The 15,514-nt window shown below is 40.7% G+C and overlaps 1 protein-coding gene and 1 long non-coding RNA gene across 2 annotated transcripts in view; one reads left to right on the top strand and one right to left on the bottom strand.

Moving 5' to 3' along the window:
- The first annotated feature begins 323 nt into the window (after positions 1–323).
- On the top strand, positions 324–13,097 carry LOC120721672. Its single transcript, XR_005693220.1, has 4 exons — positions 324–428; positions 2,282–2,560; positions 2,902–5,847; positions 13,087–13,097. It is a non-coding gene; the product is annotated as an uncharacterized LOC120721672 (long non-coding RNA).
- Positions 3,319–15,514, bottom strand: part of itsn2b (intersectin 2b) — a 34,763-nt gene continuing 22,567 nt past the window's right edge. Inside the window, exons 24-40 of the mRNA XM_040012171.1 lie at positions 15,372–15,402; positions 15,164–15,285; positions 14,105–14,201; positions 13,771–13,965; positions 10,253–10,374; positions 9,980–10,086; positions 9,663–9,846; positions 9,421–9,519; positions 8,846–8,929; positions 8,645–8,728; positions 8,499–8,561; positions 8,085–8,234; positions 7,872–7,990; positions 7,703–7,785; positions 7,528–7,611; positions 7,107–7,280; positions 3,319–5,818 (exon numbers count right to left, since the gene is read on the bottom strand). Coding sequence (XP_039868105.1) covers positions 5,670–5,818; positions 7,107–7,280; positions 7,528–7,611; positions 7,703–7,785; positions 7,872–7,990; positions 8,085–8,234; positions 8,499–8,561; positions 8,645–8,728; positions 8,846–8,929; positions 9,421–9,519; positions 9,663–9,846; positions 9,980–10,086; positions 10,253–10,374; positions 13,771–13,965; positions 14,105–14,201; positions 15,164–15,285; positions 15,372–15,402 — 1,947 coding nt within the window. The 3' untranslated portion in view covers positions 3,319–5,669. The remainder of the gene's footprint in view (positions 5,819–7,106; positions 7,281–7,527; positions 7,612–7,702; positions 7,786–7,871; positions 7,991–8,084; positions 8,235–8,498; positions 8,562–8,644; positions 8,729–8,845; positions 8,930–9,420; positions 9,520–9,662; positions 9,847–9,979; positions 10,087–10,252; positions 10,375–13,770; positions 13,966–14,104; positions 14,202–15,163; positions 15,286–15,371; positions 15,403–15,514) is intronic.

Genomic DNA, 15,514 nt, shown 5'->3' with positions numbered 1-15,514 from the left:
GGCCACAAATCTGTACTTTCAGCTTTACAAATGACTAAACAATTTCATAAAACAGCTGGGTACCTTGGCTTTAGTGGGAACTATTTTCAGATGTGCACTAACACACATTTGAGCAGTTTGTAAGTTATTGGAACAGATTAACATCTCACCGAGTGCTGCACTGATGTGTTTAAAGGCATTTGTGGAAACAGTGGAGGTCTATCATTTCATCGTTTCCCACTACAGAAAAAATAACCTGCCGTGAGGTAAAGTTTGCTTATCGTTTTTTATGCGTTTCTGTGGGTTTGCCACTGATTTTGGGCCCACTGTGATGGAAAAATGACAACTTTTGCGAGGCTTGTTGTTCCAATTTTGGTAATGATTGAAAAAATAATAATAACAATCACGACCTTAATTCAGTTCAACATCAGTTCATCGACAGCTTTTAGGTGAGTCCTCAATTTATTTATTTATTTTATTTTTAGCTGGGCGTCGTGTTCTGATGAACATGATCAGAAATCAACACAATAGCAAAAAGCTGATTTGTGCTCGTTTTGGTGGAGAGTTTCAGTGTTTTAATGTCTAGGAAAAGACCTGTATGACGTGGACGTGGTCTTTCTCTTTCACCCTCTTGTCTGTCTGCTGCTTCAGGGCACCTTTACTCAGTGTAGGTTTTTGGTCAGGACACAAATCCCTCATTATTTCTGTGTTTTCTTTGTGAGGGTATTTGTGTGTATGTGTGTGTTACATAAGACAACTGTTCATGTGGTGATAATCAAATCATTCCCATGACTAACTCAAGTGGAACTGAGGGCCTCTCAGACTCATCCTGTATGCAGATGTCACTCTCTCCCTCCACGCTCTCTTTCTGTCTCCATGTGTGTTTATTCTCCTCTGTCTCTGTTTTTCTCCTCCCACCTCTAAACTGTTCTTTTCTTCTGCTTTGCTGCACTTTTCTTTTTCACTTTGTCTCATGCACACTCTCTCCCTCTGGCTCTTCATTTGCCATTTCTATTTCTGTCTGCCTCTGAACCTTTACTATACCTTTTTCTATAAGGAAAAAATCCTTTAAGAGTATCTTGAAGTCAAACCAGCCTCATGACTGACCTTTTTCTCATAGCTGACATACACTCACTACTCACTTGTGCCCCGTTTTTCCTTTTAAATTGCCTTCCTTCTTCATGCAGTAGTTTCAGCAAGGTTCTGAAAACATTCCTCTGAGATTTTGGTCCATATTGACATGGCTGCATCTCACAGTTGTTGCACATTTGTCAGCTGCACACCCATAATGACAAACTCCTGTTCCACCGTGTCCCTGTGGTCATAGAGATGGAAATGGTCAGCATAAAAAGCAGCCTGAACGTTTAATACAAGGCAGGAACCATGCTTTTGTGTTTTTTCGCCAAATTCTGACCTGACCATGCAAATGTCACAGCAGAAATTGAGACTCCTCAGATCAGGAAGCGGCCTCCTAATTTTCCATTGTTCAGTTTTGGTGATCCTGCATGAACTTACAGGTGTGGTTGTCTGCTGCTGTAGCCGATCTGCTTCAAGGTTTAAAGTGTTGTGTGTTCAGAGATGCGATATTTGAGTTACTGTTGCCTTTCTATCAGCTTCATGCAGGCTGTGACCTCTGGCACCAAAACAAAATGCTGCTCACTGGATATTTTCTCGTTTCTAGAGATGGTGTTGTGGAAAAATTCCAGTAGATCTGAAGTACTCAGAACAGCCTGTTTGGCACCAACAAACATCCAATATTCAAATTCACTTAAACTTGCTGCCATGTGATTTATATGTTAACAAGCAGCTGATGAGGTGTAACTAATGAGGTGACCTGTGAGTGCATATATTTAGAAATTTAAGTAAACATTAAAAAAAAAAAAAAAATTGTTTATTGTAAACGTCTTCTTTTGGCCAACCTGCGGTACCTACACAGGCTGTGGCAGGACTTTTTTCTCTGGCATGTTTCTTGTCTTCAAATCCATACAAAGTTGTTTTGAATGATTGTATACATTATTATGGGGAGCACTGAATGGTTTGATTAGTGTGACTCATCGATGACCTTCAGAAGAATGCCAGCGGGAGATTTTGGACTGATCGACAGCATTCATTCCCATCACAATGAAAACACAGAATAAGACTTGTGGAATCAATACCAAGGCCCACTGCAACTGTTCTGGCACCATGTTGTAGCCCAAAGCCTCCTTTAAGAGACTTAAGGGAAGAAAAAAACAAAACCATGTTTTTTCAGTGAATCTGTTTGGACAGAAACTATTTTATCCACTATTGTTTTCACTCTTAGTCTGTGTCATCATGGCAAGAATGAGGACCTGGAGATACCCACGACAGCAAGAACCACCACAAACGTCAGTGTATGCATTTTGTCAACCTATTACAGCTTCTTTTATTTTACTGAATATGTGAATTTTAAATTGGGTCACCTTCACTAAACACATTCCGTCTATTGTCTTCTGCTTATCTGAGGTTGGACCGTGCTGGAAGCATGCTAAGGCAAGGAATTCCAGACATCCTTAACCCCAGCCACACTCTCCAGTTGGGAGAAGTACACAGGGCAGTCAATGTACGTGTCCATTGAGTTCTGGGTCTCCTCTGGGATTTCCACCGTTAGGTGTTCCAAGGTTTTTAAGATGTGGAACGCCACCGTCACAAAATGCAAACATTTGACTGATTTTTCAAGTGAATCGTATTTGTATTTAAAAATAAATAAAAAGCTTCAGGCAATGCTATGACACTTACTTAAATAAGTATAAATTACATTTAATCCCTTTAGTTATATCATCACATCCCCCGCTGCATTAAATGCATTAGTAGTGCCATAGTATTCTACCACAAAAGGTAGAGTTCAGCTGACTTTCTCGACCCAGTCACGCAGCCGTGTGTGTTGCTGTCATCTCTTCACAGACCCACTCAGCGTGGTTACATAATGGCTGCTGCTCCTGTGGCCCCAGAGCCAGTGGAGGGTGAAGGAGGACTTAATGAGAGCTATTGGTGCGCACTGACAACTCTGCACTGAACTCTACGGACTCTGTGGCCGGACACCACGAGAAACCAGGCAAACCAAGAGTTAACTACCCCCCAAAAATATATATTTTACTTGTTCAAACATGAGAATTTATCTTCAAATCACGTCCGGCTTTATGAAAACTGTAAAATCTGTTGTAGTTTAGTAAAAATGCTGCACATAACACTGTAGATGGAAAAAGCACAACAGCAGGATGGTGTGCTCAACTGCATAGTCTGCAGGAGGATGTTCGCTCACAGTTTAGTTATTTTAATTGGTCCTTTTTGTTTGACCGGACAATTAAATTGACAGTTTGATCACTTTTAATATCTTTAATTTGCTTTAAGAAACCCTGATACAGCGAGTGCCATATAAAGGCCAAGGTGAGTACAAACAGCAGGTTACAGAATCCAAGCCGGTCAGCTGTGAACAGGCAAGTCAGGGTTAGAGAGGTCATAAACTCAGCAGTCAGTGCAGGAGGCTGAAAATGAAAGAGGAAAACAAGCTTTCACAGCCCTACGCAGACGAGGAAGTCTCACACCTTCCACAAATTTAAAAAAAAAAAAAAAAGAAAGAATAGGAGTTAACAACAAGACTTAAAAACAACCTCGTTGATTAAAAAAAAAAAAAAAAAAAAAAAAGGGCAACTCAGTGGAGTACAAGAGCACAAAATATCAGACCTAAGAAAACAATGAACAACTTCGTCTCCTTACAGTAAAACTCAATCAAGGGGAAAAAAAATGTATATGAATCCATTTCCACACATGCACTTCAGCCCTGGACTTCTAGACATCACCCAGCAGAGGTGAATGAACACCACAAATATCTGATGCAGTCGGATCAGACGTTAGCTCGTCTTTACTTTTCTGTGTGCTCCCAAGTAAAAAGTCTATGTGACGCTGGACTGAAGTTTGCACCTCTGACCCAAAAGGAACATTTCCACATTTCCAGTAGTGTGAATGAATCTGAAGCAGACAATTTCCTGCTGTGTGCTACATGTGAGAAAGGAAGACTGTGGAAAATATTCTGACTGGACTCAGAAGTTCATGTGTGGAAAGTCTTAAGATACTGAGCCGGCTTTCTCACAAAACAAACTCAGCGATTACCGACCGATTCTCCACGATGAAACAGAAAGGCGCTCTAAACTTTGGATAGTCACACGCATAAATTAGGAAATAAATACAACACATTTCGTTTAAATGCAGAGTTAGAAAATAATCTGAGCACACTGAGTAAGAGTAAAAACAACAACAACACAAATACGCAGCTTTTACACCCTTTATCTTTGTAGCGTCTTCATGGCTGACGTTCGTAAGCGCCAACTTTAACTTTTTGAGGTCACGATATTACTGTAAGCAGGCAGGGACGAGAGGGGTGAGCCTTAAAATGTGTCGGCAGTTTGAAAAAGCATAAAAAAATACAAGTGGGAAAATACTGTTTGTTATTGCTCTCGATCTGAGTTACCTCAAAAAGTTAACGCCATCAAAACTGTTTGCATAAAAACACAAAACTCTCACCTTAATCATCTTAAACTCACTTGAAATTACTCGGCCGTAGCTGATTTCACACGTTAAAGAAAAAGCAAAAATAGTCTACAGTCAAGCCCAGCATCATCCCAATGAAGAGTAAATTATTTTAATCATATATTTAAAAAAAGAAAGGTCAAAAATGACTTTTATTAAGGCAAGAAGTTGTATCCTCCCAAAGTTGCAGGATCTGTTCGCTTCTCTATCGTTATACTTCTATTCTCCAAAGATATGTACTCACGAATCCCAACATACACACAAAACAACAAAACGAGTGTTCAGTGTTGCTACAGTGACACAGACTCAACCCAGAACAACGTATCCTGAGATCTACAGTAGTAAACTGACTTCAGACCAGCTCTACGGACTTATTCTCCAAGCTGTCACTGTCCATCATTTGCCATCTACTGTCTCTGATGTCACTGTGAGAAGAGAGCCCAGACAGTTTATGATTGGCGACAGCCACAAAGCAGGCCAGCAAAGTCTCTAAAAAGCAGTCAGTCATGATCTCCTCAGAAAAAAAGAAGAAAATAATATAAAGAGTCAACTTGTATCTCTTGACAGTTAAGATAAAACACTAGTTAGTTCAGTGTCAGCTCGTTTAATGGCCTTGGCTGAGCAGACTTGGCAAAGTGAATACTTAATAAAAACCGACTGAGATACAGAGCTCTGAGAGTCTAAAGGAGAGCACATATAGTTTTATTGCTTTGAATTATCTGCTTCTCAGCAGCTTTTGTCTGGTCCTAACTCCATCTGAAGGTTGTAAATTTTACATAGGACTCACATTCAGCTGTGGGACACACCAAGTCTCCATACTGAGCAGGTGAACAAGTTTCCCTTTCCATCTAAAGTCATCCCGAGGAACAAAAGATGAGCTCCAATTCCTATTTCGTGGCTTGAATTGTTGAAAGGCCATCTCTACTGCAGGACTTGGATGACATCAGAAGAGGTATTATTACTGCTGGTTAATATTAAATGAATTAAGGCTTGATGAATGAGACCGTCTCTCCTTACAGCTTAGAGGAGAAACCATCTTAGTTTGTTAATGTGAAAACAAGCAGCCTTTTAAAATTTGGTTAACTGTTCTTATTTGAAAGTCTCTACAGAGGATGTAGTTTCTTGTTTCAGTTCTTCCTTTGCGGCTACTTGTGTCCATAGAGCTGTAGGTCGAGCTGGACCCACACTTCCCCTGTTGGGACCTCGTGCAGCAGAAGCCGACGCGTCGCTGGTCCCTTGTTCTCCAACTCTTTCTTTATGGTCGCCACTGGAACCTCGGTCCGGCCCAGGAACTCTGACACGAGAAAACAGAACAGCACATGAGTTCGGAGGAAGTTATATTTATTTATTTTTCTGTTTTTAAAGAAGAAAACCATGTTTAACTTTTTATACTTTTTGTAATTATCCTGTGTACAGTTTAACTAAAATATTCACCAACAACAGCCAACGTTTAACCAGTGGGAGTGTTGAGACAGTTTCAGTGACACATGGGATGCTCTTTTAATACTTCTTTTAAACCCCACAGCAGTGTGTTCAACTAATTTCACATTTCCCCCGATTGATCCATGTGCTGGTGTGGACCTCTGACCTCGTGTTTGACACTCCCACCCTACACCCATGTCTTAAGAGGATTTGTCATTCTGCCACTGAATAAAATAACCATTTATCTATTTTCTACAGCTTATCCGTGTCATGGGGGCAGGAGGCACACCTAGCCCCCCCTGTCTCTAGCTACCTCCTCAAGCTTATGTGAGGCATTCCCAAGCCAGAGCAGAGAAATAATCTGTCAGCTGTGTCCTTGGTTTGTCCTGGGGCTACGTCCTGGTAGTTCACTGTGGCGGGGTGTGGTTTGTGGCTTAGCTGCAGGGGAGGGGTGGAGCAGTGGGCTCAGAGTGTCAGGGGAGGCTGGGAACAGCCAGTAATCGTCATCTAATCATGCCTCCTCTATTTCAGGAGGATGCCGTGACCCGGAGAAGAGGGCAGTCCAGACAGGAAGCTAATGCTAACAAGTGTGCCGACCCAGCTCAGAGGGGAGAGTTGCTGGAAAGTGACTCAGTTGTAGATGAATTTATAGAGAAAGTTGCCGTAAATAAATACTTAGCTTGCTCCATGACATGTGTTGGGTTCTCCATTTCATAGTTTGTGTTCGGGAGGCATCTTAATCTGACGACTTAACCAGCTCCAGCTATCCACAACCTTAAACTTTCAGTCGTGACTCAGAGATAGTGACCGTAGGTGAAGGTGGGAATGTAGACTGAAGTGTAAAACAGCAGCATTACTTTCACGGCCAGTTCTCTCTTCACCACAACAGACCGGTACAGCATCCACACTAATCTCCCACTCCACCCTCTCCTCACTCAAAGACAAGACCCCCAAGATACTTTTCTGCACTTGGAGCAGCAGCTCATTCCCAACTTGGAGTGGGAACTCCACTGTTTTCTTACAAACAAGTGTTAATAATAATTTAATTTGTATACATTTACACCATAATCTAACTATTTTATGGGCTTTTAAGGAAAGAGTTCTGAACAAACTTTAGCAATATTAATAAAATGAAATAATGTAATTAGCCGGTAGCTAACCGTCAGGTGAAAACTGGTCTTTTTCGTTGATGGCAATGCAGAGGACGTCCTGGTAGATGTCTTTGATGTGAAACTGACAGTTGAAGTTCCATTTGGGGTTCAGGGTGTCGTTGATTACTCTGGATGTGAAGATCTGAGCTCCCATGGTCACTTCACAGTAAGGGTTACTTTTACCTGCAGGAGGGAAAGACAGCAGACAGGCATGAGGAGGATGTAAGAGCAGGTAAAGAGAAAGCAAGTTGAGGATTGATTCAGATAATCAAAAAAAAAAAAAAAAAAAAAAAAAAAAAAAAAAGGAAAAAGGAGAGTCAAGGAAAAAAAAGGAAGAAGTAAAAATAAAAAAGTGTAAAAGTATAAAACAAAGAAACAAAAAGAAAAGAAAAAAAAGCTGATGATTTGTTTTTAGTGCATTCATGCTCACCATTGGGTTTTGCTGCCTTGAGTTCAGTGGCTTCTAGGATGGTGACGAGCAGTCTGCCGATTCCACTGCCTTTCATAGAGCGTGCTGTAAACACGTGCACAGAAAGCTTAAATGATTATTTGAGATTATCGCGTTTAGGTGACACGAATGTGGCTCTTGGAGTGTAGACACAAACCTTGATAAACCTTTTCCCTTTTTTTCTTTTCAGTCTCAATAAATTCCTCAGACGCCACCTTAATCTTCTGAACCCACGCCGTCCTGAAAAACACAAACACGCAGGCATTCTTAAAAGCCACTGATTCATTGGCACATTTCTCTGTGCGTACGCCGACGTGTGCACATACCGTTCATTAATGTTGTCTGTTCTGAGCATGTAGACTTTGTCAATGTGTGAGATGTGGAAGATGGGCTCATCGCTGGAAGGATCTGGAAGCTTGACCAGAGCTTCGTTCAGGAGGACGGGCTACAGGAAACACAAGATGAAACACGGTCGGGCACAAACACAAAGTCTAACGTTGCCTCAAAGGAGGAGATTTCCACTCGTGTGCATCTCTTACTGGTTTGTAGATCTTTAGCTGTACGTTATTCTTGTTGCTGAACAGTTTATCAGGTCCAGATGAGGTGAACTGTTTAGCCGCGTACGTTAAAAGCAGGAAGTCGTTGAAGAGGAAAGCCCAGAGTTCCTTGCTGCTCTTTGCCTTGTACAACTGTGACGATAGTGATACACCCGCACATGTATGATTAAACACTTAAAAAAACTAACAACATTAACTGATTTACTTTCGCAAATCTTCAGCAAAACACGACTTTAAATTATTTAAAGCTTACTGGTGTCTGAAGATTTTACTTTGTGGTATGAGGCTTGTAACCAGTAACACTACTTCCTGGGATTTGAACCATTAAGTTTCAAATTTCATCATCCGTTATGCCCCATCCTGCCAGCCAATATGAGAACCTGCAGTGAAACTCACCTTGCCGCTGTGGAGCAGTTTTCTGGGGCCCAAACAGTTGGTAAGGGAATTAAAGACCAAATGCTGTAAAAAGCGAGAAAGTTTAAAACAACGTTTCAATGTTTTCACACAAAGATCCATGAAGGAAAAACCGTAAATCTCAATACCTCAACAGGACCGTCACAATTAACGTGGCTCTGAATCCACTCCAGTCTGTCGGAGTTCTCCTTCTCTCTTACACCCTCGTTCACCTGCACAAGGTAATCGCCCAGAAACACCACATCAGATTCTTTCAACCACAACACAGAGACTTTCTAATTAAGCGACTCACTGGGTTCATTAATAAAGGAAATGATGATCATAAAAACCTGTTTACAGAGCTCCTCTGCCCTCTCCAGCGCCTCTTTCAAAGGACCTCGGTCAGCATGGCCCTCTGGAGTGCACTCCAGGATCTGCACAAGTAAATACACTAATAAGCTAATCGTGCTCACATTTGACGTTAATTTTATTAACAACTATTTTCCATCACTAAAGAGTGTCTTTCATTGGATACTCTGTCGATGAACATGCACTGTAAAGTAGTAATTTTAACTACTTCTGGCAGTGGAAGCTGATACCTGGTGCAGAATGAGAGCTTACCGTGATAACTTCTGATCACGTCCCTGAATGTAAAGCTCTGGCTGAAAATACTCTCCAGGGAGAACATTCATACTTAAAGTAAAAGTATCGTAGAACTGGAAAAAAGTGCTTGCATAGTCCGTCACTCTCCACACCCTTATAAATTCTGTTTTTGTCTATTAATGTGAGTCTAAATATTTAAAACAGCTAACAATAAAATAATAGATACAATTATGACAGAATTTATAAAACAACCAGAGAGTCAAATGCAGCCAGTTAAGGCCACACTTTAAAGTCAGACATGCTCGTGAAAACCATGGCCTACGTTTTTGATGTGCAGTGGGTAGCGAGTGATCCTCTGCATTGGTTTCAGCAGGAAGCTGGACAGCGGCATTCCTTTACACCTGTAGTCTGTGGCGATTTTCTAAGAGAAAAAAGACAACATTAAAAGATTAACAGATACATTCTTGTCTTTCAACAAAACCGGAACCCCTAAAATTCCCAAACTCTAAATGGAAAACATGAAGCTCTCATTGGAAGCGGACAGGATGTGGGAATCCCTCCTACCCTCATGAAGTCCTTAAAGTCTGAATCATTGTCAGTGCGAGTCTGCAGCAGTGTGGCGCCGTTGAACTGGGATGAGCAGAAACGGATGTAGGGCTGCATGTGGGACAGCTCGGCAGCCAGGATATCTCCAATCATCCCCACTGGATTGTTCTCTCCACCGGTCTTCTTACGAACGCGGAGCGCCCTGCACACATACACAAGACAAACCCCCAACATGCTTTTTTACACTGAAAAAAAATCTGCACAAACACTCTTCACAGCATTTCCTCACGCTATCAGAAACACTGTCGCCTCTGCTCTGCCCACAAGGTATTTACTTGACAAATTTTGAGTTGCAGGCCAGCAGTTCCTTCCAGTTGACAAAAATCATGTTCATCTCTGACTCATTCAGCCGGCCCGACGCAGACATGGGCTTGCAGAAAACCTACACAAGCAGAGGAAAAAGCCACAAATATTACAAAACACACCAAGTCCCAACTCACACACACAACACCGTAAGAACTGCAGCGTGTAACTTCTCTTGGTGTGATTTTTGAGAACGCTACTTTTTGCTTTTACATGTATTATTCAGCAGATTTGTGTGAAATTACCTCCAGCACTATCTGCAAATCTTCCACATATTTTTCCTCAGTTTCTATCAGCTCATGGATGTAACCTTGCCTCTTCTTCTCTTGAGGGCTCAGTGAATCCAGGCTGTTCAAGTCCGCACACCCTGCAAAACAGGAGCAACACCCAGAGGAGAGGTTTGCATGAAAAAGAAAACAAACCAACCAGTCCACCCACTTCAACAAAACCCACAAATGACTGCTTGTACCGATAGCCCAGGTTTGCGTTTACTGCCTCCTGCTGGAAGTGTCTGCACAGGAAAACAAAAATGATTCCTTCTCTGTACCCTCTCATACATTACTTTCAGAAAGGTTTAAAAAAAACAAAAACAAAAACAAAAAAAAAAAACAGGTGGCAGACGGCAACCATCTAACACACACTTACCTGATACAGGGCGCCCATTCATCCACTGTGAGGATCCTATGCAAACTGACTGCTCATCCCCTATAAACTCCTTTCTTTTCTCTCCCTCTCTTGTTTCACTCTCATCTGCTGTGTCATCCCAAAGGTTTAGAAAGTGAAATCTGTTCTGTGAATCCATTGCTACGACTGATTGTAGCTGTCTGGCTGTTTGCTCAGTGTGATTGTACTCTGCCTCTCCTGTCAGGTTTGGCTCTTTCTGTGCCGTTATCTTCTTGCTGGGATAAATCTGTTTGTACCAAAACAGGAAAGGAAGTTCTTTTTTTTTCCCCCCCACCCTTAAATGGGGGAAAAAAAAAGGTGGATAAACCTGACCTTCTCCTATTTTTCTGCACCTTCATCCATTAATAATAAGTCTATAAAGCTGTGGATATTCACATGTTTTTAGATAAGGTAGTACAGGTTAGCCAAAGTCACATAGACAACATTAAACAAAAGCAGAGAAACAAATCCAACTATTCAAGAAGCAATCCTTTGGGACTAAATTACAAATCAGATCCATGCATGTAAACAGGGGGGGGGGGGGGGGGGGAGAAAAAAAAAAAAAAAAAAAAAAAAATCACAAAAACAAGGTGAGATGGTTTTCATCTATCCGGTCATCTTAATCGTGTGGATTTTATTGAACATGTAAACACTGAGCACAACTCACACACACAATCTTTATTTTATTTATTTTATTTCAGATTCAGAAAATATACCAGACAGATCTTCCATCACCTTTGTAGCACAAATGTTTGGTATCTCTTTAAAGTCAGTTGTGCAAACACTGTTAGTGTTGTTCTCTATGGCAGCCTTTCACCTGAAGTCCCAACAAATAAACTGTGATAAAACAAATACAGGATCTCCTCACTCCCAAAAACATAACAAACCCTTTAACAATGATTAGCTCTTCTTGCATTAGAGGTCATCAAACTCTTTTGTACCATTTCTAATTTCTCCCCGGAGTCAGTGCACCAAGAGAGCATCCACAGGATATAAAGTCTTTCACCCATTGATCTGAATTTATCCCCAATCCCAACATTAACCAGTACCTCTTTATTTATTTTAATATGTAACCTGTGGTTAACACTATCAGCAGACATGCATTCACTCCCTTCCACAATAAAATCACCCTGAGCAGCAGCAGAAAAGCAGCATCATTAATATAAAGTGCAGCGCTCATCTTTAAATATCACCCCTAAAAACAAGGCTTACTGTAACACCCTTTTTACACATGCACCGCAGTCTTGAACCTTTCTAGACCTTAACTATGTGAAAATGCAAAATCCAAATGCAGCTGGATTGAACATAAACTGGTCTTTAACCAGATGGTTGTACCATCAACTGAAACAAAACACCTGTAACACCTTAAATGCAAATGAATGATCAGGTTGTTATGACACTGAAACTTTGAATCAATAAAGTGGAAAAAGTATTGACAAAAACCATCTAAAGATGAAGTTGTGGCCATTGAAAGGATTAAACTGACACTAGTTAACTCTGAGAAAGCAAAAGAAAACATGAAATTATTGCTTTTAGATATATGGACTCATTAGTTTCACACTTTGGTTAAGTTTAGGATAAACAAACCGGTTTAGCATTGTAAAACCAAAAACAAACAAACAAATGAAACCCATAAAAAAAAAAAAAAAAAAAAAAAAAAAAAAAAAAAAAAAAAACTTTTTCCCCAGTTACAAGACAGAGACATCACAAAAATGTGATTGGACACTTGATGTTTGTAGGAATAACACCAGCAGAGAGATAAAAGACAGTGCAAACACATCTGAAGGAAACATTTTCTGTTGTGTGCTACAAGAAAGAAAGAAAACTTCAAGGGACAACATTTCAATCTGGAGTTCATGCGTGACAACAGGCCATGTCTTTAATGGTTTACTCACTCTAAAGCTGTTTTCCCACATGAACTTTGGGAAATTTAGCGAGAATTAAGTCAGAATATTTTCCTTTCTCACATGTGGCACACTCCAGGAAATATTTTTCTTCAGATGCGTCCATATTTGGTGTGGTTTAAGTGAGTGAGCTGCCTGTAAAGAGCATGCAGGAGGTAGAAACATGACACCCACCATCAGCTTTGCAGTTTGCACCATCTAATGCACCTCGGCGAGGCAAGTCCTAGAAACGTTTGCTGCTGTAGTCTAAGTTTGATGCAGATATGCTCATACTGGATTCTTTGTTCCCTTTTTGAATCACTTTCATTAAGACAGCAGGTCAGACTTTATAACATTTCACTGGAAGGACAGCAGCCCGACCTTTTCAATCCTCCTCAAAATTATTCACATTTTTGAGGTTTATCATGATCTCAATCTTTAGTATAAAACAAGAGTTAAGGCAGCTGCAGTAACACTTTACCATCATGTCTGATTAAAGACACATCTCTGAGGAACAGTTAGGTTTGTGTGAGCAGAACTCCAGAAACTGGAGAGCCAATAACGGAAAAAAGAGAAACATATGACAGAGACAGGTTTGGGCTGAATGAGGGAGGAAATGTGTCTACCGAAGGAAGAAGAAGCCACAGAGAAACCCACTATCACTCAGCGTCAACTTTTACAATATTAAAAAAAAAAAAAAAAAAAAAAAAAAAAAAAGAACAGAACAGAAGGAATCAAAAAGTCACAGAATCACCACAAAGAGTCATGAAAAACTAGCTTCACTCCCAAGTTAATTTACTCAAGCCCCCCTCATTTTCAATTTTTCACCTGCTGCTTGAGTTTGTCTTAAATATAGTGAACAAAATGAAATTTGTTTAATGGGAGAAGTTAGAAGATAAGTGTCCAATCACTTCAGCCCGTCAGAGCAGAGTGTGATAGTGGGTCTCTCTGAAGTCAGGAAGTGTGAAGAGGGAGAAGAGGTGGAGGAGGAAGAGTCTTTCTACCACCCTAAAAAGAGAAACAAACGAAGAACAAGAGAGAGGGAGAAATACAGATTGGGAGGGGGGGGAAGACGGTCAGTGTAAAGAAAAGTGTGACAGACGAGCTGATAATAAACTATCAAGGGTCGTAGATAGGCAGGTACGGGTAAATGAACAAACACTTAAGAATAGTTAGTCATACAGGTTTGAAGCAACATGGAAGAGAGATTTACATACACTGCTGACTGGGGTCAACGTCCGCCGTGGTCATCTGAACATAATTGGTGGGGAACAATCCAGTAACCCCGTTGGATTCTCCTTTCCACCAGTCAGGGTTACTCTTGTCTAAAACGTTGATCAGTTGCCCTTTAGAGAAGCTCATCTCTTCCCCATTGGCGGCTGTGTAATCATATATGGCGATCACCTGGCAGACTGAATATGAAGAGGACAGTGAGGTTATTATTTTTGCCTAGTCCACGCTGGTATTTCATTAATGCTGTAAAATGCATGCTGCTTTGACTTTTGCCCTCCCTCAGTGACTTAAAGTGGTGTCTGTGTGTGTCTGCGTTACCTGGTTGAGGTGCTGGTGTGGACTTGCCACTGCTGGATTCCAGTACTTTAACATGAGTAGCAGGGAACCAGCCCTTCTGACGCTTTTTACCACGAGCCTGGAGTCAGAAAATACAAACAGTCACTGGCTTTCAGTGAGGTTTTAATCAGACTCACAATTTTTTTTTCCAAAGTTCATGATTGCTTGAGTGTTATGCCAAAACAAAAGGAATGTTTATGTCCGAGCAAATAATCATTTCATTTTTCTCCGAAAGAAAAAAAACACCTCTGCTAGTCAGAGTCAATAAAACAGACCTCTCAGTCTGCTTTTCACTGCTGGTACCTTTTAGAAGCTTTTGGTTAAGTTATCTGACAAATAATGTGATTTGCTGCACAGTTCATTTTACTAACACAACATCCAGTGACTAGTTGTGTACAATACTGCAAAACCTGGTACTGATTTGAACCAAGTAAATAGGCCCAGTATCACAGATACCAAGTATCTTTGAACAAGGCGGATGGGCATGCTGGGAATTCTAATGTGCAGGAATGTGGGAAATGTGCAGGAACCTGTTGAAGTCAACAGTGCAACAGCTTGTGTGATCATTGTGTGTTTTTTGTCCAGCAGTATAATAAATTATGTCTAGCAAAGAAAAAGATAAAAGTGGTTCTCTAAGGAGGAAGGAGAAACGTAGGCAGAATGAGTACAGCCACAACTTTGGAGATGAGTGCTGTCAATGATTTTGTTGAGTGCAAGGCCTGAAAGAGGAAGATGAGTGACTGAAACACTTCTTATATGTTGGAAATATGTACTCATAGTGGAATATGTATGTGTGAAATATCTATAAGCTAAATAATGAGGAATTTTATAAATGAGTGTGCTTGTTATACGGTGACCAATCCACTCAGTCTGTGAGGACCTGTGGTTAATGGGCTTCTCACCGTTGTTCGTGCTTATAGACATTCGAGTTGTCTTTGTGCCTTTGTGTCAGCAAGGATGAATCTGTTTTGGGCTTGTGGTAGCCTAGTTTAAAAAAAAAAAAAAAAAAGACTATAACTTGAAAAACCCCTAAACGCTGACCTGCAGTTCACCAAGCCACCAGCCTGAGACATCCTTGCTGAGGATGAGGATGAGCTGGCCATTTTCCAGATTCAGCTGCTCAGGACCAGTAGAAGCGTGAGGTCTAGTAACCTGAGCGACCTCTGTGGACATAAAACACAAACAACTTATTTCAGAAAAATGTACAATCAGGACTTCAACAAAACATGTTTGAAATTTAGAACGTTACCTTGCTTTTTCTTTCCAGATGTGCTCGATGTCTGAAAATAAAAGATGGGTTTATATTTTAGTATGTGTTCTTTTATAACCCTTTATGTTATAATGCAATCTATTATGAAATTGTCACAAACTGAAGTCTTAAATAAGACCTTC

Source organism: Simochromis diagramma, unplaced genomic scaffold (genome assembly GCF_900408965.1).
Source record: "Simochromis diagramma unplaced genomic scaffold, fSimDia1.1 OVJJ01000603.1, whole genome shotgun sequence".
NCBI classification, from domain to species: domain Eukaryota; kingdom Metazoa; phylum Chordata; class Actinopteri; order Cichliformes; family Cichlidae; genus Simochromis; species Simochromis diagramma.
Note: the sequence above shows the minus strand (reverse complement) of the source record. Positions and strands in the feature narration are given on the sequence as shown.